This window comes from Ailuropoda melanoleuca, chromosome 13 (assembly GCF_002007445.2).
Source record: "Ailuropoda melanoleuca isolate Jingjing chromosome 13, ASM200744v2, whole genome shotgun sequence".
NCBI classification, from domain to species: domain Eukaryota; kingdom Metazoa; phylum Chordata; class Mammalia; order Carnivora; family Ursidae; genus Ailuropoda; species Ailuropoda melanoleuca.
Genome location: NC_048230.1, coordinates 62,042,650 through 62,068,606, shown reverse-complemented (window position 1 = coordinate 62,068,606; position 25,957 = coordinate 62,042,650). Strand labels below are relative to the sequence as shown.

Genomic DNA, 25,957 nt, shown 5'->3' with positions numbered 1-25,957 from the left:
GCCTACCATCCACTTGACAGAATTTTTGAAAACTATAACAATTGAGCTACGCGTTTTACTTCACAAAAATATTGGACGTTAAGGATAAAGAAGTATATAAAAATCTAGGCAGAAAAAAATATAATGTGCTGATACATAAATAAACCAATCTGGCATAAAACCACCTCATCTGCCACTGCTCCCAAGCCCAGACAACCTCTCTCCTGGCTGTGGCTGGTCCCCCCGTGGTCACAGCTGAGCTCCCAGGAGGCTAGATAGTTGAGAGAGGCCAGGGCGGGAGCTAGGGAAAGATGGGACAGGAAACGACAATGAAACAAAACACAAATACCCCAAATGTGCAGCCTCGGGCCCTGATTTCATTTCTCTCACCTCTGGTTTCCTTCCACCTATAACGGATGTGATACTGGTGTGCATTTTAGGAAGTTCCTGTGATGCATAAATGACAAGGTGTACAGAACACTTAGCCCAGGACGGCATATCCTGGTGTGAGTGGAGCTCTCCAAATGAACCACGAAATTAAACATGAAAAGTGGGGTAGGGATAACGACCCCCCACCATGTCCATAGGCGAATCCCTGGAACCTGGGAATATGTTACCGTCCATGGTGAAAGGGACTTTGAAGAAGGTGAGGATCTGGAGATTTGGAGATGATCCTGGATGATGCAGGTGGGCCCAATGTACTCACAACGGGCCTCGTATGAGAAAGACGGAGGAGGGTCAGAGTCAGAGACCGGGCATGGGGTGACAGAAGCAGAGGTCAGAGTGATGTGACTGATGGCTTGAAGATGGAGGAAGGAGCCAGAACCAAAGAAAGCAAACAGCTTCCAGAAGCTGGAAAAGGTAAGGGAGCAAATTCTCCGCTAGAGCCTCCAGAAGGAATACAGCCTGGCCAACACCACGATCTTAACTCCTCTAAGACTCCTTTCTGACCTCTGATCTCCACCACCGCAAGGTAATAAATTTGTGTTGTTTTCAGCCACTAAGTCTAATCTGTTCCATCAATTATAAGAAACTAACAAACAGCAAAAAGCCAATTAAGTGCAAAACATTCATTTTTCACATTTAGTTTAAATTTTATTGGGCACCTGGGTGGCTCAGTTGGTGAAGCGTCTGCCTTGGGCTCAGGTCATGATCCCAGGGTCCTGGGATGGGATCCTGCGTCAGGCTCCCTGCTCAGCTAGGGAGTCTGCTTCTCCCTCTCCCTCTGCCTGCCACTCCCCCTGCTTGTGTGTGTGCTCGCTCTCTGTCAAATAAATAAAATCTTTTAAAAAATTTATTTTTATGTGACCTCCAGTATTATTTTCTTTTCTTCTTAATGATGTCACATTCCAGCAGAATCAGAGAGGAGTAATGCATCCCCCTGAACCATTCACATTTTTCTTTTTAGTTCCTGAACCACCGAGCTTTCTCCCATCGAAGGATAGGAAATTGCAGGTTGTCTTATAAAATCTCTGGAAAATAGGCCTTTTGATAATCACACTTGTCATATTGGGAGCAGGCAACAGCAGGACAGGAACGGGCAGGAGAGCCCAGAGCCATGATATGAAATGGCACTGCAATGGACGACCGGCAAGGAGAAATGAAGGTTAAGTGAGAGAGATGAGCCCAGGCAGAAGGGCGAGTAGGTACTGAAGGTCAAGGCAAATGAGCAGCGACCCACGAACCAACCGAGATCAGGAGGGATTCTAGAAGACCCGGCACAGTGACAGGCTCAGCTACCAGAATGCCATGGCAACGTGGAGAAGGGATTTAAGCAGAGAGACTGTGTAAGCAGCACAGGTTCCAACCATGGTCTCAGTCCCAGACACAGGCAGGAAGGAAAATGCAAGAGAAGAAAACAAGGGGAGGTTTCATCAAGCAGGAACAGACTCACGAAATCCAGGCTCACAGGCAACAGAGCAGGTTTGAGTGGGCACAGGGAGGGGTGGGGCGGGCAGGGTGCCAGGAGCCCGAAACGGACCTCAGCCCAGAGACGAGGTGGAAGAGCAAATCCTCCTAAGCAAGAAGCCAGGTGCCACATACGTGCACGGGGATTCAAGCGCTAGGGTGCTGGGAAAGAGCAGCAGGACAGCAAAGAGAAGTCAAAGTCCTGGGAAAGGCCAGACAGAAGCATGACATGGATGGTGCATACAGAAGCCTGGGGAAGAATCTGCCAGGCCCCCCACCTCACCATTTCCACATGCTCGGAATTTTCTTTTGGTGGCTGTAAAATGTTTCACGCGTAAGTATATGCTTCCTCTGAAATTTCGGGCATACTTCTTTTCTTCTTTCAGACCTACATCTGTCATTCTAAAATGGAATCCTCTTCTAGCCCCTCTGTGTCTGGGGCAAATTGGAGAAATTTCCCAGGGGGCATGGAGAGAGCCAGGCTCCCCAGAAGCAGTCTGAGACTTGGTGACCTACCGAGTGCCCTCAGGATAAAGGGGATGAAGGACAGTGAGGGAAGATGCTGCTGAGGAAGGATGTGGTCAAAACAGCCCAGCCTGACTCCACAGGACCTCGGGAGCCTGACATGTACCTGAGTTGATCCCAGCTCCAGGCAAGGAGCCGGCATTGGTCCCCCATGTCAGCCAGTCACCGGCCACAGTCTTCCGGGTGGGGAAAGAAGGAAACTGTTCCCATTTGCCCCAAGGCAGTTCTCTGGGGAAGGGGGAGCTCTGAGCCTTTAGCAGCCAACTGCACAGTGCCGTAGGGTTGGGGGCGCTGGCTCAGAAAGGTCACTGTCCAGGACACCGATAGCACCCATTCTACCAAGCGCTTTCCTGTCTCTGCCTCCTCCTATGGGACATTATACGTGGGGTCTCCTGAAGTCCCATGAGCCAATGCCTTGAGATCTGCCAGTAGTCTGCTGCCCAACCTGTTCAAAAAGCGGGGGGGCAGGCTGGGAATGGACTCCGCTGAACACTCGTTATGTGGAAAAGTTCGAGCACCCCTGCAATAACACACTGCTTCCCCCAAAAGTCAACATATCTCCCATGAGTCAAGAGTTCCATAACTGAGTTTGATAAATATTTCGCTCCCCCTAGCAGGATTTGTCTGAGCATTAAGTAAAAGTTACATTAACATTTTTGAGTACGTAGCCAATGCCGGGCACTGTGTTAACTGGCTTACATGACAGAATTCACTTAACCCTTTAAAAATCTCTGTGAAAGTGCTTTTCTGTGGATGGGTCCTGAACCCTCAGCATCACCTGGAGAGCTGCTGGAAATGCAAATTTTAAAGAGAATCCCAGGGCTGATATCCATTTGTAGACACTGTTTATTGGGGTTGGCAATCTGAGCCTTTCCTCTTCCTTATTCTATTATTAACAACACTGGGAATGTACTCATTATTCAACAAAACATAAAATGAGAGAGTATGGAGTGTGGAAGGTTTATAACTTCTGCCCAGAGGAATTTACAGGCTGGGTTAAAATCCCAACAAAATGGCAAAAAGGGTCAAGTATAAAGTTGAGTACTGAAGTAGCAAGCTTCGTGGCGGACAACAGGGTCAGCATGGAGAGAGCTATGCTCTTAGAACAATCCAGAACACTGGTGCTCAAAGTGTGGTCTGCACACCCACTACAGGAGCATCCCTTGGGGAACCTGTTAGAAATGCAAATCCCCGGCCTCACCCTAAACCTATTAAATCAGGAACTCGAGGGATGGAGCCAGTCTGGTTTTAACAAACCCTCCAGGGGCTTTTCATGTACCATAAAGCATGAGAGAAGCCCTATTATTACTCTTATTTTACAAATGAGGAAACTGAGGCAGAAAGAGGTCAAGCAACACACCTTATGAATGGTACTTCTCAACATACCCTGCGTACGAATCCCCTGGGGATCTCATTAAAAAGGCAGATTCTGACTCAGTGGATCTGAACCAACCACATGGGCAGTAGCAAGTCCTTATATGACTTCGCTGAGAGACTGAATTAGCATGTGGACCCAGGTGATCTGATTCCAGAGACTGAGGCCTTTCCATCCCATTGCACAACTGCCATCCCTATAGGACGGTGCTTGGTTTCACCAGGACTCTGTGAGCGGAGGGTAGAGAGTGCAGTGTTCCAGGAACTAACTTTGCTTATTCAAAGAACACCAACTGCCATCTTACAGGAAATGATGGCTCCAGAGAATACAGTTTGGGAAATGCAGTGACAGAAGCCCAGATGCCTAGCTTTCTGGAAACCTCAGTGGTCTCTAAGTCAGTAATACCTACGTAAAGACGCATTGGCCAAGGATCCTCCCCCATTCTTGGCTAACAGACTCTCCGAGTACATTATTAAGCAATGGCACACGGACAGGCTATCAGGTTCAGGCGAGGTTGTCTTCATTCAACTTCATGAGTCTAAAGCAGTGGTTCTCAAAAGTCAGCGGGCATTGGAATCACCTGGAGGGTGATTCAGTAGGCCAGGGGTGAGGCTAGTTAATCTGCACTTCCAACAAGTTACCGAGGCTGATGCTGCTCACTTTGTCCTAGGTCTCCAAGACGTGAAGGTAACTGCTGTCTTAAAGCCCTCAATGGAAAGCAAGGAGTCAAACCGTACCACAGAACACACGAATGGAAACGTTCCTTAAATCCAGGCCACTTCCTGCGGTTGAGCAACTGGTCACTGCACCAAAGATGCCCAGCTGCTGGTGTGCCACTCAGAGCCAGCTCATGCTCTCCTGGCAAACCAGAGTCCAGACCTGCCGGCTCACGGAGTCCACTTGGAGGATTTCTTTGCCTAGACACTTTGTCTGTTCGCCAAGCTCTAAGCTCATGAGGATGCACCTGCCCAGAAGGTGAACCTTTGTCCAATGCATCTATCTGGGGGGACACACGTTCTCAACTGAATGAAGGCACTGTGGAACTTAAGCGGTGGTCCTGCTTAATCCCATCTTACACCCCTGCCTCTCCCATCGTGGCAACAGCTTCTGCTGAAATCTCTCATTGTTCTTTCTCTTCTGTCATCTGCTTCTCTCTCTTTTTATTTTTTTATTTTTTTTAAAAAAGATTTTATTTATTTATTCGACAGAGATAGAGACAGCCAGCGAGAGAGGGAACACAAGCAGGGGGAGTGGGAGAGGAAGAAGCAGGCTCATAGCAGAGGAGCCTGATGTGGGGGCTCGATCCCATAATGCCGGGATCACGCCCTGAGCCGAAGGCAGACGCTTAACCGCTGTGCCACCCAGGCGCCCCTCTCTCTCTCTTTTTAAAATAACTCGAATTCCACCTTTCCTTAGCTGCCTTTTTTTTTTCTACGTCATTTGAGAGTCACACACTTTGCAAAAAGAGGGGCTACAAATACCCACGCTTTAATATTTCTGACCCTAGCACACATGCATCCTTCCAGTCCCAGGCAAGACCTATCTTCAGGAACTACCTAGAGAAGAAACCGGAGAAGCACCTGATGCCACGGAGAGTCTGCTATTTTCACGCCACTATTACAGCGACGGAGGCATCTCTAATGGCCCCGCCATTCTGCAATTCCCCCTCCCCTCTGCTCCTGTGTCATGGCATTATTCCTTTCACAAAGAGATAAGACAGAGCCTGCAAAAATGGCTGTCATTATTGCAGAGAGAGCATGCAGGCTTGTAATTCATTTGTGATTGGTCAAAGTGGAAATGGTGCTGTCTTTAATGAAAGGGAAAGGGTGTGCATGAGACAGGATGCCTGTTTCACAAGAATGTTTTAATACAGGATCCTGGAAGCCTTCTCTCCTGGCTAGAAAATATTTAGGTGAAATTCTCACAGTTCATTTGCAAACGAATATTCTTTTCACTTCTAGTCATACCGCTTCAATGGCATGACATTTGGAAACTCACTAAAACCTGACTCATTGATTCTCTTAAGACCACAGTTGTACCTCTCTGGCAGTCTCTAAAGAATAGCTCTTGGTTATTTTTTATTAAAAGTTAAAAGAAATGGAAGTGGACATAAATCATTTTTGATTAGCTGTGCTGAAGCCCTCCCAAGGGCCCCCCACATGCATGGCTTGTCTGGGGTTGCTCTCTGGGTTCAGAGCTCCTGTGGAGTGTGCAGAGTCCGAGGGTCCTGGATTAAGCCCCATAGGGAGTGGGAAGCCCTGAGCCAAGAGGATGAGCAGGTGGGGAAGGGCCAGCAGACGTGCTGCCCCCGTGTGGTACTATCTCCCTTTGGCTATTTCCAGTTCCCCCTCAGAACTCCAAAGGCCACTTCTTCCAAGGACACTTGTCAGATAGATCCTCGCAGAGATCCTCCCAACAGACCCTTCTCTTCCCCTGGTAGCCTGGTCACATTTGTGCTGACATACTGAACTCCGTGTTAGTTGCTTAATGTCTCTGCTGTCAGAAGGTAAGCCCCCTGAGGACACGAAGCAGGTGCACCTCGCTCACCACTCTTCCCCCAGCTCCCAGGCACTGGGGCCTGGAGGAGCTGAGATCAAATCCAGAGGTGCATAGACTGAGGGTGGACTGAGGGAAGACCCCTAGGAAAGGGTATCAGGAAGTGAAGGAGGAAAGAAAAAGTGTGTGAAGGGAAACTTCCAGGTGCAAGTTGGCTATTGTCCTCAGAGACGCGCTGCACAGGATGAGGGAGGAGAGGCCCATGCATCAGGTACAGAGGAACTGGGGAGAATGCAACCTCCTGGAGATCAAAGCCCAGCTAGATTTTCATCCCCCGGGTTGCCCTCAAGGAGCTGTTTTTTGATCTAAGGTACCCATAGGTGAAAAGAAGGAAAGACAAAGCATGTGATGGTTCCATGACTGCAAATGCATTACAACCACTGAATTCTATTATGGTTTATAAATTATATCTCAATAAAGCTAACAATAAAAAGTTGGGGATTTCTAAGCACAGGGTTCCTCCCTGTATGCACACTTGGCCCAGATCCACCCCACATCATTCTCACTGGACTTGGTCGGGGGCGGGGAGAGGTAGGGGGGAAGGAGTGGGGGCAGGAACTGTGGCAAACATGATGGCCATGCTACCTGCTGTGTAGTGACTAACGAAGTCCTTTGTCTCTAACCTATGAGTCTCACATCTTCTGCCAGCATCTATGAAACTGTGCAAGCAAACTCGGTAGCCTGCAAAGAAGGTAAACTCTCAGACCTTCCATGGTTGTCAGTAGACTGACATCACAGAACCAAGAGGACAGGAAGATCGCCAAGGAGAAGCCATCAGCATCACCAAACACCAAAGAAAGAAGAGTCAAGTACAAGGAATCATCACCATCACGACCACCATCGGCTTCAGCAACAAGAAAATCACTAGGGACCTTCACAAGGGCCACTTCTGGGAAGAGGGGGGAGTTGAAGAGAGCCACACTGCAAGTGCAGACATCCCGTTTAGGAAATGTGGCTAAGAAGGGGAGAAGTAAGAAGGCAACTACATGGGGGCAATTGGAAAAAAAAATTCCAAGGGTTTTTTAGTCTGTTGATTTTTCTTTGTAAATTTGAGAAATACAAATCTCTAAGTATCTAGTACCAGTGCAAATTAAAGGTATGAAAATATGTGCTAAATGATTTTTTTTTAATAGGAAGCCACCTTTAAGGAAGGAAAGGCTGGCATGGTGACCTAAGTGTCAGGTCTATGAGGTGACCATGGAAGGACACTCGGGATGAACAACGTGACATAGACATTCCAATCCCGCCTCCACAGCTCAGGACCTATGGGACTCTGGCCTGTGGGGCTCACTGACCCCCTCCAAGACTTAGTCTCATCTACAAACAGGGCTAAAAGTAGCAATTCCCTGAAAACTTGGCTATGAGAATTAAGTCCATCCTATGTGTAACCAAGCCATCAACGTTCACGACTGTGTTATCATCCGTTGACCACTACTGTTTAGTTGTGGTGTGGCCACTAGGTTTCCAAGAGCAGTCCCACATGGAAGGGACACCTGGTACAGATGTAGGCGGGAGGTGGAGGGGCTGGGTCCAGCACATGCCCGGCCCCAAGCCAGCGGCAGGCTTTCAGGGAGCAGGGAAACAGGTTGACCGGAAACATCGGCTGCAGAAAGGACAGACACGTCTGCTTATCTCGTCAGCCCTGGTGCGACTGCCGCCGAGCTGATGCGCTCACAGGGCCAGAGCCTTTTCCTGCCAGATTAGGGTCTGCTCCCGGTCCAATGCCTGTGATTTGTCTAAACACATATGCTGCCCCTACTGAGATCTGTGCCAGGCGTTTGGACTCATGGCCTCATTTCTGTGACGCGTCAAATGTTATTTGTTGTACGAACCCACAGTGAACCAAATCCTTTGTAGGGATGCCTGGAAATGAGCCCTGCAGTGGGGCTGACACGGCCTGCTCTGGACCCATGGGTCACAGTCTTCCATAAAGACCAGGTGCCACACACGGAATATTTCTAACCCCCCTCTTGGATGAAGGGTAACTGCTGGTGAGGAGAGTGTGAGGGAAAGCGGGGTGGGGGGCGCTTACATACATACCTACCATCACAATCAATTACTAAGTGTCCTGATTACGTGTCTTACAGTGTTAACGCAGAATACTATTTATATAAGTACGGATATATTTGTGTGCCTAAATATGCATTCACGTTTATTTTGATAAAAAATATATTGAACACATTGTTTTATCGCCTGCTCTTTTCACTTAGACACCTATTGTGAAAATGGCATTCAATATACTTCTAGAACCCGATATTTAGTGACCCCATTCCAGCATTTACTTCCTCAGTCCCTTCTGCTGGGCGTTCAGGATGTTTTCAGGCTTCATCTTTTTGAATATACTTGCAGATACATTTTTTTCTCCCTCCGGTTATTTTCTCAGATAAATTCCCAAAAGTAAAATTACTTGTTGGAAGAATATGTACATTTAAGATTTTAGCTCCCTACTGCCAAAATACCTTCCAGAAAAGATGCACCCACATACACATTTCTCCCTGTGCTGCACTGATAATCCGTCAGCACACCTCCAGACCTCGCCGTACCCTGAACATTGTTGTTTTTTTTTTTTAAAGGGCTCCCCAACTTGTAGGCTGCTTTGCTCACTGGACATTCCAGGCAGAATGGACACCATCTACTTGCTTAAGAAATGCTTCAAAATTGTACGTTTGGGTTGCTCAGGCCAAGGTATCATGTAAGGAATTAGCAAATTAGGAATGAAGCTCTTTCCACCATAGACCATGACATTAGACTGTTCCCCTCAAGGAGAAATCACCCCCAAACAAGATGAGCTTGTTGATAACTTTCAGGGGCCTCTGCCACCTTTTCCCTAAAGGACTAGTGTTCTTCTAGGCTCAGGGATACACGTTTTTGCATAGATCCTACCCATTGATTCTTAGGTAGAGCGTGCACTGTAATTCCACGAAAGCTGGCACCAGCAGCTGGGGTTTCTAAAGGGCATATAAAGGTTCCAGGAGAGAGTAAAACAGGGGTATGGGCCGGTCCTCCTTTTTAACTTACCAATTTATGATCAGAAAGCACTTAAGGACAACCAAGCTATAGTGTCCCGCTCTATGGAAAGGAAGGCAAGCATTCTCTCCGACAGAGACGATAGGGATTTATCTCAAACTAGAAGTCCACCAACCACGCCCCAAACCAACCACGCCCCAAACATTGCCGGAGAGAAGGGGCATGGACAAACTGGAAACAAAGTCACTGGCTTTATTTCCCTGACTTAAAACTGGTGGATAAAAATGTTTTCATCTTTGGTGACCAACAGTGATTCCTCACCGTCTCCTGGAAGGTACAGGAAGAAACAGCATTGGTGAAAGGTAGACACTCAGCCACAATATACCTGTCTCGCTGATTTTGGAAATTTTCAGACTGAGTCACAGAAGCCTTGATGTATGAAACAGAACTCTGGCCACTCTGTACGCTGTTCCTCTAGGCGCTGGGACAGAACCAAAGCAGCATCTCATGAGAAACGCACTCCTGCCTCCGCCCGTGTCAAGCAGGGTGCACCGGCCTGAGCAGCAGGCAGGTGTCAGGACAGGTGCCTTCCACTCTGTACAAAGGCGTGAACTTACTTCCAATCACACTGCCAAATATAAAGCCTGGACTTAACTAGCCAAGCAGGCATTTGCCGGAGAGTACAGTTTAAAACCACCTACCTCCCCCTATTTCCTGAAATACAGATGAGGGAGACAATATTTCTGGTGGTCCTTAAAGGAGTAGCTATTGAAACTATTCACTCACCAGGTATATTTAAAGTATCCCAGAATGGAGACAGATGAGCAGAGAGTTGAGGACTTTTGTCCTATCGCATTGCCCCACCCCATCCCCTCCCTCTTTGACCACCTGCCCAAACTGCTTTTGCACAGAGCGCCAATATGGGAAACGAGCCTGTGAAACTCACTTGTGTGCCCTCAATAGAAAGAACACCGTTCCTTACATCACACGCTGTTTTCTTTATGAGGACTCCTGGGAACAATTCCTGTCTGGCTACTGTGTGAACAAAGTTAGAATTTTCCCGAGCAATTGGTTTGCGTTTATCTTGTGGACACTCTGAACTGTATATCTGACAAGTTTCCTTTATGCCACTAGCGGCTGTGGTGCTGTGGGTTCCACCCGTGACCCTCCAGCAAGCCACAGATGTGGAGAAATGCAGTTTTAACATTATGACCAGCTCTGCAGTTGTGTTCCTTTCCTCCTATCTCCCGTTGCCTCACTTTTAATTTATGCTATCTTGCAACGCTTTATGTCCCATTGTAAGCCACCTGAATAATGTTCTGTGAAATAAGATTTGGTTTACATTGAAAAGGAGGTAAATAAGGTGTGGGAGAGCTCCACACCGTATGTTTCCATCTATTTTCTCCAATACTTCTATTACCTTCTAAATCCTTCCGCTGATAAAAGCGAAAGTTCAGGACATGCAACTCAGAAATGCAGCAATAATCATCACAAAATAATTGGAAAAGCTAAATAAAGGTGTTGAAAATATTGTGATTGTTCCTTCTCAGTCTCCTGACCCAACTGAGGCAGCGCCGTTGAAATGACAAAGCTTTGGAGAGCCTAATGTGCAACAGGAATTACAACTGAAAGATTAATTAACATGAAATACTTGAGTGACACATGGGAGTTCACGGTGATTCTTGTGGTCTGCAGGCAGCCCAGGGAAGCAAGAGGGTCAGGCACTACTATGATTTTCATTCTTCTGCACTGCTACGGAGCGAGGAAGAATGGTCAGCCACAAGAGGTGCTCTTTCACTCAACTGCAGGAAACAGGTTCAAAGGCAAGAAGAGAAGCGATACCATGAGCTTCCATCCAAGTGTCCAGAGATGGCTGGGCACAGACTGGGGACCAACATCTGAACTACATCAGCCACAAGAGATGGTGGAGATTTTCAATAAATGAAGGTGGAAGTAACTGGAGTTAGCATCTTCCAACCAACATTCACGTTGTGTTGAAGCTCGAGTTCTGCTCTCCTCGAAGCCTTTCTGCAATGTTGCAAATGTCCTGTGGGCACTTGCCCACCACAGCAGCCACTAGATGCACGTGGCTACTATGCACTTGAAGTGAGACTAGTGTGATGGACATCTAAGTTCAGAATTTTATTTATTTTAATTAATTTAAACGTAAATTGCCACTTTAAGTTTAACAGGGTTGTAGGATACAAGATCGGTATCTGGAAGTCAAGTGTATTTCTATACACCAGCAGCAAAAGTCAGAAATGGAGATCTTTTTATACCAAAAATTTCAGATACCCAAGGAAAAGTCTGACCAAAACATGTGTCAGACCTATACACTGAAAATCACAGTGAGTGTGGAGTGAAATTACCATAGACTTTAAATAAATGAAGAACTATACCATGTTCATACTCACAAAAGTCACTATGCCTAAGATGTCAGTTTTCTGAGAAAGTGATTTATAGATTCAATGCAATCAATCCCCATCAAAATCCCAACAGGCTTTTCATATAGAAGTTGACAAAGTGATTCTAAAGTTATATAGAAATGCAAAAGACCTAGAACAGTCATAATCACTGTGAAAATGAAGAACTGGAAGACTAACAATACCAGATTCAAAACTTATTATAAAGCTTACAGTGACCGAGTCAGTGTGATAGTGGCGTAAATATAGACAAAGATATCGATGGAAGAGGACCAAGAGCCCAGGAATAGCCCCGTACCTCTGTGGACAAAAGCAGCACAGCACAGGAAGAATGCTCTTTTTCAACTAACGACGCTGGAACAACAGAGATCTCTAAATGCACGCCAAAAGAAAAAAGAACTTCAATGCATACCTCACACCATATGCAAAATTAACTCAAAATGGGTTACAGACCTAAATGTAAAAGCTAAGATTATAAAATTTCTAGAAGGAAACAGAAGAAAAAAAAATCACTGTGACCCTCAGATAGGCAAAGATTTCTCAGAAATGATGCCAGGACAAGATCCAAAAAAGAAGAAAATGATAAATTTGATTTCATCCAAATTTAAAAATTGCTCCTCCAACGCTATAATTAAAAGAACGAAAAGACAAACCACAGATAAAGAGAGAAAATGTTTGCAAAGCATGTATCTGACAAAGGATCTGTATCCAGAACATATAAAGAACTGCCAAAATGCAATAATAAGGAAAAAAACAATAAAGGAGGAAAAAAAAAAACCTGAAACAGACACAGCACCAAAGACAACACACGAATGCCAGCAAATGAGCACATGGACAGGTGTTCAGCATCACTGGTCCTGAGGGAAAGGAAAATGAGAATCACAAGGAGGTACCACTACACACCTGTCAAATGGCTCAAACTAAAAAGAACGACCGTTATCAAGCACTGGCAGGGAAGTCGGTAAGCAACAACTCCCATCCACTGCTGATGGGAAAGCAAAATGGTACAATCACACAGGAAAACAGCTCAGCGGTTCTTTTAAAAGTTATGCATCTACCAGAGGACCCAGCCATTCCAATTCCAGGCATCTGTCCAAGAGAAACAAAAGCATTTGCCCATACGTCCATTTAAGTCCATGAATGTTCACAGCAACTTTTTTCTTAAATTTTTTAAAAGATTTTATTTACTTAAAGAGACAATGAGAGAGAGATCACGAGCGGGGGGCGGGGGAAGCAGACTCCCCACTGAGCAGGGAGCCAGATGCGGGACTCCACCCCACGACCCTAGGATCATGACCTGAGCCGAAGGCAGACACTTAACCAAGTGAGCCACTCAGGCATCCTTTAGCAACTTGTTTTTAAAAAACCCATAACTGAACAACCCACATGTCCATCCACAGACGAGAATGTATAAAGAAATCATGGTATCTCCATACAATGGAATATTACTCAACAACAAAATTTTGTGTATATATATATATATTTATATACATCATAGATGAATCTCAAGATAATTCTGTTGAGTGAAAAAAAGAATACATACTGTGTGACTTCATTCATATAAAATTCTAGAACATGCAAATTAATACACAGCGGACCCTTCAACATGGGGGTTAAAAACAGCAACCCCACTACAGTCAAAAATCCACTGTATGACTTCTGCCTCCCCCCACAAACTAAATGACTAATAGCCTACATTGACCAGAAGCTTTAATAACATAGTCAATAAATATATGCTTTGTATGTCATATGTATTATATGCTGTATTCTTAGAGTCAAGTTAGAGAAAAGAAAGAAAATCATAGGAAGAAAATCATAAAAAAGTGAAAATCCATTTACAGTACTGTATTTATTAATCAAAAAAATCTATAAGTGAACCCACCCAGTTCAAACCCATGCAAGTTCAAGGGTCAAGTGACAGAACACGGATCAGTGATCACGCGGAGACCAATGGGAGTAAAGAGGGCAAAAGAAGGGATTTCAAATAGGAACAAGGAAACTTCTGAGGATGATGGATAGGTCTAGTACCTTCACTGTGATCACAGTTTCACAAACATACACACAAGAAAACGTATAAAATTACCCATTTTAAATACTGTATCTCAAACCTCAATGAATTTGTGTAAAATAAAAAACAAAACCAAAATACGTTCAATAGCCACGTGTGGCTACTCGCTGAACAGCACAGTTCACCTTGTGTGCTGTCCTACCACTTGGTATTTCTACTCTCACATCCATGGGAATATCTCTGATGCTGCAACAATTTGTGTCTAATTCCGTGTCCCATCCTTTCCCCCACCTCCACTGAAAGAGATCCTCTCTTATCTTGCTTTGAAAGTAACGCCAAGGAGCAGACCTAAGAGCAGAACAGATTCAAACTCAGAACATCTCCCTGACTTTCCTGAGAGACTCATTCAGCCAAAGAACACATGGCTTTGCCGGTGTAGTGAAGTTTTCTGGCAAAGGGTGATTTTACCAGACTCTAACAGAACGCTGTGGAGGAGCGTTATGCGTCAGACAGGAATCTGGTGGACCACTGGGTAGTTAAGTTCCCTCCAGTGAAGATTTCATGATTCCATATACCCAGAATCTAAAGTATTAAGTCTGCCTTCACCCTGGGAGTCTGGCCTTAAAGGACAAAGGTTGTTAGAAGGCAGCTTGGAAAGGTCGTAGTTATAAGTTCTAGTTCTGGCACTTTTATGTTTATGATCTTAGTTTCTCCATCTGTGAAATGGGTATCCTGATGCCTACAAAACAGAATTAGAGCGGTGATCTAACAAGATCATGGAGGCAGAGTATCACCCAAGGAGTAGAGGGACATCGAAGCTATCCCCTCCCCTTATGCACACCAAGCCCTTCATCCCAGCACACACTTTCTTCCCTTACCAAGGGATGGGTAGGTGTGAGCAGGGGACCACTCCCACCCTTACCTGGAGCCAAAGTTTGTCATGCTGAGACCACTTCCCACCAGCGATGCACTGAAACGTGGCATTCTGCCCCACATTCACCTCAACGTTTTGGAGCCGCAGAAAATGAGGTGCTTTTCCTAGGAGAGAAACCAAACAGCATGTGAGGACTGAATTCAATAACCTGCGGCACTGCTGTATTCCCAGGGCCTACAACGGTGCCTGGCATATAACCAGCTTGATCCAGAGCTGCCACCCACATCCAACCCACTCAGGATGGTGCTGCACAGGGTGGAAGCCACACCTGGGAAGCGGCCTGGCACAGCGAAGAGCTCCGGCTGCTGGCTCGCTTACTGTGAGCGAGGCACTGCTGGTTCTATGAGCTTTACCTGATTGCCTCACTTAAACCTGCCAATATTCGTGGGATGGGTGCTAGCTCCATTTCACAGATCAGCAAATGAAGGCTCTGAGGACTTACATAGTTCAGCACAGTCAGAGCCAGAAAGTGAGGGAGCCAAGACATGAATCCAGGTCTCTCGGAGCCTCAAAATCCCTATTATTAGCTTCTGGGCAATACTGGCATGTTGGGAAGGAAAAAATTGAAGGGAGGTGTCATGGGGAGGTTTCACCAGCGAAAAGTCCTCGCTCTAGCCTGAGTGAGCAAAAAAGAGGGAAGCCGAAGCAAAGCACCTGTGAGCCTGAGACCCACACGCCTGGACTCGGTGATGATGCTGATGAGAAAGATGATAAGGAGGGCAGAACAAAGGAGGGAGAAAAGGTGGAGGAGAGACCCAGGAGCTGTCATTCACACAAGGCTTGCTGTGCAGGGTCCCCACACGGTAACACATTGAACCCAATGCAGCTGGTGGCGGGATCGTCTCTTACAGTGAGTGAACTGAGGGACAGAGAACTCAAGAAGCAACTTTCAGAGTCTACACTCTGAACTCTAAGCTGCAATATCTCCCAAGGATGGGAGGGACGTGGGACATCTGCTCTGGGGACTTGGCATAACAGGAAAAGGGACTTTCAAATAAATGAAACTCTCAGGGTCTGTGAGCAATCATCCCAGAATGACACTGTTTTCTGTGGGGTCATGGGTTCATCTCTTTCCTTGTTTGTGGAGTGAGGGTCTCGCCTATTCAAGCTCACCAAAGATGCATGAGTTGCTAACCAATGCCAACAAGTATGAATTTTTTCTTCAGTGAGGCACAAAAGTGCCAAAGATCCCCTAGCACATCAACGAAATCAATGATGAACCGGACAGCCACTACCCTGCGATGAGACCAAATGAACAGTTGTTAAGAGGATCAAGAAGGTTCAACAAGGGCCTCTGGCCATCTTTTCAGACAGAGTCCAATACCCAGAGAGACAAGTAATAGCAATAATATCACTTATCTAAAGCTCCAGCAATGCCAGGCACTGTAATAAATGCTTTACATGTTTTATCTAATTTAACTTCCTAACATTCCTGTAAAGCAATGTTACTATTCCCCTTTCAGAGAGGCAAAAACCAAGGCTCAACCAGTTTAATTTGCCCAAGGCTATGTGGCATTAGTAAGAGACAAACAGAATTCAGCCCAAATTTTAGCCCCAAAGTCAACATTTAAATGGCACATTCCCCAGTTGCCTGGGTAATGGGAGGTCAACGGCATCACCTGGACCCCAGGTTGAGAGAAAAGGGTTGCAGGCCAGGCTCTGCTGACTCAAGGCTCCTCTCATTGCTCCCAAGTATTTAATCATGAGTCATCCCCTTCCTTGCCATTTGTCCCCATGGCCTTCACACGTTGAACTATGGGCTCTCCCAACGTGTGTCATGACATGTAGAGCTCAGCCGAAGCCAAACCTCTGGCATGATTAGGCAGACTTGCTGTGTGAGAACACACCTGCGCAGGCTCTCAAACACGGGACAACAGCTTAGGGACCCCCTTGTGCTACCTTCAGAACCCCACTGCTCAAGTGGCCCCAAGCACTGGAGATGCAGGGGAGACTTCTCTTTGCAGGCTTCTCCAAACTGAACATTCCGGCATCTGGTCAACCTGACAAACGTCATGCTGCTTTGATTGTCTCAAATTGTTCCCTTTTGGCTTTCCTGTATCATTTTATAAAGTTATTTTTGGAACTACCAGTTCAAGTCCATTCTTCAAGTAGGACTAAGAGTAAACTTTGTAAGTCCCTTTATGCCCCGGGTTTAATAGAGAGGGAACATCCACTCCATGCAGGGAGGGAGACAGTCTTAGCTCCAATTTGGGGAGGCTTTCTGCTGGGTTTCACAAAGGGATGTCTGTCCTTACCCTTGGGGACACTGGGAAAATGGTTTAACCTCTGGGATTTGTGCAATGAGAACTGGATCTTCTCTGGATCAATGTCCCCTGCTTGCTTCTGACCCCCGGCTTCTCAGCAGCCGACCTTTTATCTAGATTCTTTCATCTTCAGACCTTCTTCCTCCCTCCCTTCTAGGTTCAGGGGTAGAGAATTCAGAGGCTTAATGGCCCCTAGGGTTAATATTCTGGTGAAACATGGATGGTTTACAGCAGTGAGGTTGAACCAATGTACCCATAGGAGCCAGTTATATAAATGAGTAAAGTGGTTCAGTTATAAAACAAAACAAAAACGAAACACCATCTCCTGCTCCATCATTCACTTGCCCACTTTTGGTAGAGATTTTTGTAAAATAAGGATTTCGAGGTGCCTGGGTGGCTCAGTCAGTTAAGTGTCTGCCTTTGGCTCAGGTCATGATCCCAGGGTCCTGGGATCCAGCCCCACATCAGGATTCCTGCTCAGCAGGGAGTCTATTTATCCCTCTTCCTCTGCCCCTCCCCCTCACTCATTCTTTCTCTCCTCTCTCAAATAAAATCTTAAAAAAATAATAAAATAAAATAAAGATGTCTCTTTCTATAAGAACAGCAACATTGCACGCACAGTGACAATTGGTATCTGACATCAGCCTCAGCACTGAGGAGAAGCTAAGGAGTGGTAGGGCCTGAGAAGAAATGGATAAAGACCCCATGACCCCTTGAAAGGGGGCAGCTGTTACTCAAATCCAGCAGAGAAGGCCACTCCAGAATACTTTGCTCAGGGCAGCCAGTCGTCCAATTTTCCAACCCAAGTAAGCAATCCGATTTTATTTGAAATCTCTCATTGCAAAATCTTAACTAAATTCCATTAAAACACCATGCAGAGTTAACAAAACACATCTGCAGGCAAGCTCTTCTCACGTGCAGTCTCTGTTAGACAGCTCCTATGTAAGACACCCAGAACAATTCCCACTGGCCGGTCCTGCCTTGTCTGGCTCCATAAATCCAGGATGCCCCCACCCCTCCAGTCAGCAGGCTGTGGATCACATGACTACTAGCCCCAGATCAAGGTTCCTGACACAAGAACTTACCTAGAACACCCACCTCCTGCTTAGCCCTCTGTCTATATGCCCTTACTCTTGTGTCTGCTCTTAGAGCCCTGGTCTCATTCCCATCTCAGGACACAAGTCTCTCTCTGGGGAGCCTTCTTGTGTTGGTGACCTGTTCAGGCCACTTCTCTGAGCTCCTGGCCTTTCTGACCTTCCCTCTCTCCCTCTCTGCCCCCCCCAACACACACACACACACACACACACACACACACACACACACACACACAGAGTCTGGTCCACTTCTGAGCCCTGTGCTCTCTCAACTGTGATTTTCCTCCAGCATCCACAGCTCGGGGAAAGAATTTATCCTTCCAGCTCCCGCTTGCCAACCGGGGGCCAAACACGGTTGACCTTGGGGCCCAGCCCGGCCTCCAGCTTGTGGTTTTAAACATTCCACCCTCACTCCCCACCGAGACCCAGTACCCCCAAAGTGGGATCCCGCTGAATGGGGTTAACAGCAAACTGGCTGTGCATTTGGGGCAAAATGCCTTGATGTTGGTGACATTTAAACTCATGCCGATGTCAGTGCAGCATCTGAAGACACAGTATTGTGCCCTTTATCTCGCTCTTTAAACCTGACAGTGCTCAGTAGGAAGCCACGCAAGTGAGGAGAAAGCACAGCACATACATTAGAAACGTGTTGCAGACACTCCGTGGGCTCGGTGACATGGCCCTGCAAGGTTGTGATGGGGGGGAAAAAAAGTTTAAAAAATTCTAAAAGTCAACTTGGGAGCGAGAAACTTGGAGACCAGGTAGAAAATTTGGCTGACGTTTCTCATGTGTGGTTGTAGCTGCGGTGTCCCTGCTCGCGGCTGACACGGTGAATGACAGCAGAGGGGTGACTATGACCAAAATACTTTCAGAATCCCACAAAAAAATGTTAAATGGGCTATAAAATATAGATGAGAGGCTTCAGTTTGTAAGCGAAAATAATTTCCTTTGAGTATTATGCCTGTCTGTCGGTCGGCGTTTTGGAAGCTGCAAGGCAACCACGTGAAGTCATAACTTCAGCTCAAATCTATCGAGAATACAATTGCAAATCAGGCACTCACCGCCGCCCCCGCACCCCCCGCCACCGGCCCTGGAACTTTTGGAATATTTAGCAGAATCGCTTATTGATAAGTGCTAACCTGATGTTAATAGAAAAAAATGTTTTGGAGGATGGAAGTGGAGAATTACAAAGCCTCAGGAGAATGTGTTGTTTCTCAATATACTTAAATTTTTAACACCCACGAGTGAAGTCATAAATGCATTCACATGAAGGCTTTGGAGGGCAAAAGGCACGGTCGGTGCAAAGGACAGTTCAGAAGCCACTAGCCGTACACAGGACTCGCGATCCCCCAGCCCCTGCAGGACGCACGCGTGGTCGGCACGCTGGAAGGCATCACTCAGGCCTCCACAGACTTACAGCACCCAGCCTGCACCAGCCAGGGGCTTTAGCCACGAATCCAGGAGAGCGTCATTTTGATGCCTCTGGCTCCCAAACTAACCCATCAAATAGGATCAGCTGAGTCTACCTCCTAAATGTATCTCTCACCTGCCCACCTCTCTCCTGCTCTGTGCTTCGCTTCCTCATGGCACTGCTCACCAGCTGTTACAGACTAAACTGTGCCCCCCCCCAAAATTCATATATTGAAGCCCTACTGCTCAACACCTCAGAGTGTGACTGTATTTGGAGATAGGGCTTTTAGGGTGGACCTTAATCCAATCTGTCTGGTGCCCTGGGAAGGAGAGAAGGTTTGGACACACCAAGACCATCAGGAGCACGTGTACACAGAGAAAAGCCAGTGTGAGGACCACCTGCAAGCAAAGGACAGAGGCCTAGGGAAACACCAACCCTGCCCTCATCATCCTGGACTCCCACCTACAGAACTGTGGGCAAATAAATTTCTGCCGTTTGAGCCCGTCCAGCCTGTAGCATTTTGTATGGCAGCCTTAGCAACTAATTTACCCTCTGTTATAGATCATATAATTACCTGTTTCATTTCCAGTGTCTTCCATCTCAACGGAAGCCCACGAGGGTAGAGAATGAATGTGTCTTACTCCCATAAACCCAGAATAGTGCCTGTCCTGGAGTACACGCTCGAAAGTAAACACATGCTGAATGATGAATGATGTCTCTCGACCAGCCTGGGCCAGGCCACCACCAGCTACCTCTTCCATAACTCCAGAACTTTCTTCCTGATCAGTCTCTGGCTCCTCTATTCCCTCCCTTCAACTCATTCTGTGCAGACCAGCCAAAGTGATCTTCTAAATACTTAAATGAGATCAAATCAATCCCCAGGACAAATCTCTCCAGGGGTGCCTCCTTGTGCTTCGATTAAAGCCCAAACTCTAAACGCTCAGCCCCTTCGTGGCCTGGCCTCAGCACCCCTCCCTAACTTTGGCTCAGACCCTTTTCCCCTGTGCTCCCTATACTCTGGCTACTCTGGCAACACTTATGAATTCCCACTGCAGGGCCTCTGCACCTGCTGTTGCCTCTGCCTGGCCTGCCCCCCTCCCTAGATCACCACACAAGGGACTCAGGTGTCAGCTCAGACCACATGTGCCCAGACTTGTCCCCTGCCCTCTCTACCTAAGGAGCCCTCCCCAAACCCAGCCACTCACATTTATTCTCTTCACCGTGCTATCACTATCTGAAATTATATTTGTTACTACTTAATATTACTTATTAAATGGCTTTCTTCCCTCTGCTGCTCAGCTAAGTTAACACCATGGAGACAAGGATACAACCAACTTGATCACTGAAGCATCCCCCGTGTCCAGTGCGAGTTCCTGGCACATAGCTAATGCGCAGTAATTTACCTGATGAGAGAAAGTAGGGGTGAAGAGTCGGAGTGGATGTGAACTGGAGAAGGGGCCTTGGCGAGGCACCGCTCAACTCCATAGGACTCAGGAGCTGCAGGCGTAGACCCCCGAGGACTCTACGCACCACCAGGATCTGTACATACTGTTCGGTGGAATTTTTCCAATTCCAGCTGCTATCACAGGGTCCTCACATTTTGATTTCTGGGAAGTTCAAACCCAAGCTGCTGAAGCATCGAGACTAAACTATGCATTGTGCTCCCATTACCCAGGAACACAGCCAGAGTCACGTCCTTCTGAGGTGTAGCCTATGGTCCATTTGCTGGCTAACTGGATCTCAGCAATTCCATAACCATGCAAACCACATTCCTCAGGTGGAATACAAGGTCATCAGGAGAACCCTAAATTCAGAGCAGCCCCAGTGAGGGGGGCAGACTCCAAGGTGGGGGGCCATGAGGCTTTAGGGTGGAAGGGAATCCAAACACCCTCCAGAGAACTGTTTCCCATACGGACTTCCCAGAGAGAAGGAAGCATTCGGCTTTAAAGGCAAACTAGTGCTTGGAGTTAAGGTGGAGTTGAGGTTGGGACAAGGGACAGGGATCAGGTTGGGCCTCACAACAGAGATGAAAATTCCCACTGCATGGCCAGGGGGATTACTGGGACCCTCTTCCCATGAGGTCTGGTTCAGCAGGCATGACTGCATGGACAGACCCACCTAAGGAAATCCCAAAGATTCAGCAAGTAATCCAGAGGGCAGGAAACTTAGGCCAGAGTAATGAAGAAGCTGGTAGGATCTCAGCCTTCCTGAGAAGCTGGCTGGTTTTTTGGGAAGAAGGGTTCCCTTGCACAGACACAAAACACAACGATCCCAAACACTGCCTTGCCAAAACCCCTTGGAACTTGTCCCAAATTCCTCCAGAGAGGTGCTCTAAGCAATGAGTCAAACAAAGGCATTCTAGCACCAGGGAAGGAAGAGATGTTTAAGGTTCTAACAAATTCACTGCAGCAGGAGTCGAAAGTGTCATTTCAATTAAAGCAACATGGATGGGGCTGACATGAGAAAAGCCCCGAAATGGAAAGACTGAAAACCCTCTAACAACAAAGGGCATGACACTTCTTGAGGAAATAGCAGACTGCACCACCACCAACAGCATGACTCAGGGCTACAAGGAGGGAGTAGAGCGAGCCCTCCAGGAGTTACCTGGAACCAAGAAATTAATGGGAATTAATGCCAAGAAATTAATGGGAATCTCCAATATGCAGAAGGCTAACAAACTAATGGGGCTGGCATCCCAGCTGGCCCTCCCAGGGACCATCATCACCATGCATATCCCTTTGACTACAGACCCCCAACCAAACGTCACTAGATAAGATGCCATCCAACTCCCCTCTGGGATTTCGTGAAACTGGGAACCACAGGTCCTTCCACAAACACGTTGAGATTTCTGAGACTAAACACAGCAAAGTGAGGGAAATTCGAGGGGGAGACTGGATGGGCACGGAAGGAGCGGTATGCCTTCGAGGACTCTTGATGCTGGACCATAAGTACTAACCGCTGTGAGAAATCTCTCCCGATGCCTACACAGAGCTGACGAGTGTATTTAAAATTACTTTTAAAGAATTAATAGCTCTGGGGTACTTTTCCCTGTGAGTGAACAGTGTACTAATTTGCTCAGTGTTTTGTTGTTGTTCTTTTTTTAAGACAATTGCACAAGATTCTATCCAAAGCCTTCTAATTCTTCCACTTCAGTGGTCTGAATCCCACTAATAAACAATCAGGACTTTAGACTCCCTTAATGACGGAGAGAGATTCAAACGAAGATGTTTTGCCACTCTCTGCAAATTCCTGTAGGTGCTGCCTGTTGAACAGGCCAGCGAAATTACGAATTTATTCAGGACTGATTGCATTGAGTCTGTAAGCATTTCTGAAGGATTAAAAAAGAGAGAGAGAGAGCCAGAGATGGTTGTGAGCTGAATGCGTAGGGGGGACTGCAGGCTCCAAGCTCCCCAGTCTGGCATGGAGCTAGGCTGCGTGAGGAGGAGGGAAGAGACTTACTGCATGGATGAGCAAGGACCCGGACCTCGTCCACAGCGATGTAGCCAGGATGACCCTTCAAAGAGACGGATTCAAATATCACCTGCAACACACAGGGTGGGAGTCAATTTCGCAGAAGTGGTTGTAGGCATCACAGGAAGCTGCCCAGCCCCCAAACCCTCTGTGTTTCAGCTTCCCGCCAGAACCTCCCAAAGAGGCCTTATATTAGCCTTATATGCTACCCTGGCAATGGACTCAGATTTTTCAAAACAAGGTTAAAAAAAAAAAAAAGGCCACATTTTAATGACCAGCAAAAGAGGAGTCAGCCACATGGAACATTTTTAATGGATTTCAGAAATAACGCTTGAATGCAGGAAAACAACCCAAACATGGCCTGAAACCCCAATCTGCACCTTTTTCATTGTTGTTTCAAGTGAAGCACAGAGGAGAATTACCTCTAATACCACAACTTTCTTCTGAAGTGTGACAGAGGAGCTTACCTTGGAAGCCACCATAAGCCAAGGAGGGTTCACCCTGATTTGATTCTACATCCCCCAGGAATATATTCCATCTGGATTTCTTTTTAATTTTAATTCTGATACAGCTAACATTCATGTTATATTAGTTTCAGGCATACAACATAGCGATTCAACACTCCCATACCACACCCAGTGCTCATACAACAAGTGCGCTCCTTGGTCCCCAACCCCCTGACCCCTGCCCTCTGGTCCCATCCCCACCCACCCCCATCAGTTTGTTCTCTGTAGTTAAGAGTCTGTTTCTTGGTTTGTCTCTCTCTCCATCTGAATTTAATAACACCTCTTGAAGATCAGCCCCATGCACTAATGTTGTTATCCAGGAATCCAAAGGCAACGAGTTCTTTGAATTCTCCATTCTGACTCTCACCCAAACAGTGTATTTCAGTAGAAATTTTATAACTGAGTTAACCCCTTTCCTTGACACCCATTGTCTAACTTCAACTAGGAGATGTGACTACTTATGTGGACACCATGACCTATGCCCCTGACCTCCCTAATTCCAGTGATCTTTATCTCCCCACCAGCTTCATCAGCCACATCCACGTCCTTGCCCACTCCAGAAACCGCAAGTTCCATCCACTGGTGTTCTGACCCAGCCTCCTGCTCCTGTGGCTCATGTGGTACCCTGGACCTCACCCTTCCTAGAGTCTAGATGATGGCCTGGACCTCCTGTATTCTCAGCAAGTCCAGGGTCGCCCCACCACGCTGGCTAACCACCCACATCATTCTCACCCAAAGTCCCAATTCTTTCACACCCTCATTCCAACTTTGACAAGCCTACTGCAAATCTGCCTTCTCCACTTCCGTGCCCCACACAAATGTCCCCCTTCAACATCACCCTCCCAATCCCAGCAGATACCCACGGCACATCTTCAAGAGGCAAGAGGACAGGAGAGGGGCTGACTTCTAACTTCTTGCCCATCGATCGGAGGTAGATGACACCTCCGATTACCACACACTAACCACTGCCTCCTCTCCTCATGGCACGCTGGTGCTCTTGACCCTTCCCCATCTCCACTGCGTGTTCCAGCTTCTAGGTCCTTCTCTCGGTTCTCTCTCTTTATCCCGTGTCTCTGAACTCTCTCTTTCATCACTGATTTTGGCACACGAAATGCTGGGATTTCTCTTATTCTTTAAAAGCCACGCTTGGATAGCAGGTTCTTCTCCAGCGTGGTCTAGCTGTGTTTCAACCACATGTGGGATTCTCAATAGTTTTATCTACACTCGCTCTCATCACCCCCTTACTTCCCACTGCAAAACTTCCCCTCAACTATCATCTGGACTTTGTTCCCAACACTTCCCCCAGAACTGCTCTCATGGCCAATACCAATAACTTCATAGTTGCTAAATCCAATGGAGTGTTTCCAACCCTTATCTTAAGGAGGAAGACAGTGTAGTGCTTGGGCGCTGGACCAGAATGCCTGGGTTCCAGTCTTGGCTACACCACTCACTAGCATGGGACTTTGGGCAAATCATCTTACTGCTCTGTGTCTCAGCTTCCTCTTCTGTAATTACAGTGCCACTTTATTGGGTAATTTTTCAGATTAAAGGAGTTAATACACTATTTAGAACAACATATGGCACATGGTAGATACTCAATGCTTGCTAATAATTATGAATACTTGACCATTTTTCTATGATTATCAATGTTCCTAGCTTCTCCCTTTCTGGATCTCTCTTGTTTGGGCTCAAGTGACACTTCACACTCATGCTTTTTCTCACAGACCTGGGACTATACTTCCATAGGTTTCTTTGTAAGCACTTCTCCTCCTACATCCCTACTACTACTGGTTTTACTGAGCACACTTTCCTCTAATGGCTGCCAATTCACTGACAATCCAGCCCCACTCGATACATTTCAGTGAACAGCAGTCTCACCCAACTAAGAGATCTGCATTTTCATGCAGATATTATACACAGATATCTCCAACACAATTTGTATGCAACAGATCTCAACAGCTTCCCTATCAAATTGTCTCCCCCAATATCCCCACTATCCTTCCTGAAATATGGACCTCAGTGGGTTGCCCTACAACCCACCCAGTCACTGAAGATTGGGATTTGGGCATCTGCTGGGGCTTCTCCTTCTGCCTTGCTTCTCATTTTCTTTTTGATTCTGACTTAGTATATCTAAATTTGGCCATGCCTTTCCATCTCTGCTATTAAGTTGAACCACATGAAGCAACCATTTTATAGGTCAAAGCCAGTTTGATTCCAGTCCAATGGCTCTGGTTCAAATTTTCATTGCTCTTCATCTCTACCACCTCAACAGCCTATACAATAGACCCTTCTCCCTCCTGTCTTTCACTCCTCACTTCAAGCCTGTGGACAGAATGTAAGATGGGTGATAAGACCAACAGGAAAACCTTCACGTGGAAACTTTTTGTGGCCCATGTGGTCACTCCAGGTTATTGGATTCAGAGGCCAGTGGTCTCAGTGGGGCTGAGTGCTCTAACAGCTATAATGAGAGAGCAGGAAACTGGTGAGAGGGTGGTGATGGTTGCCAAGAGGCAGCTTCCTTGGGTGGTAAGATCGA

At 46.7% G+C, this 25,957-nt stretch overlaps 1 protein-coding gene across 1 annotated transcript in view; it reads right to left on the bottom strand.

Annotated features, from left to right (window-relative positions):
• The window catches only part of PTPRT (protein tyrosine phosphatase receptor type T), an 813,408-nt gene that overhangs the window by 696,676 nt on the left and 90,775 nt on the right, over window positions 1-25,957 (bottom strand). The window contains exons 4-5 of the mRNA XM_034641590.1: window positions 22,904-22,985; window positions 14,664-14,779 (exon numbers count right to left, since the gene is read on the bottom strand). Of these exons, the coding sequence (XP_034497481.1) occupies window positions 14,664-14,779; window positions 22,904-22,985 (198 nt within the window). The remainder of the gene's footprint in view (window positions 1-14,663; window positions 14,780-22,903; window positions 22,986-25,957) is intronic.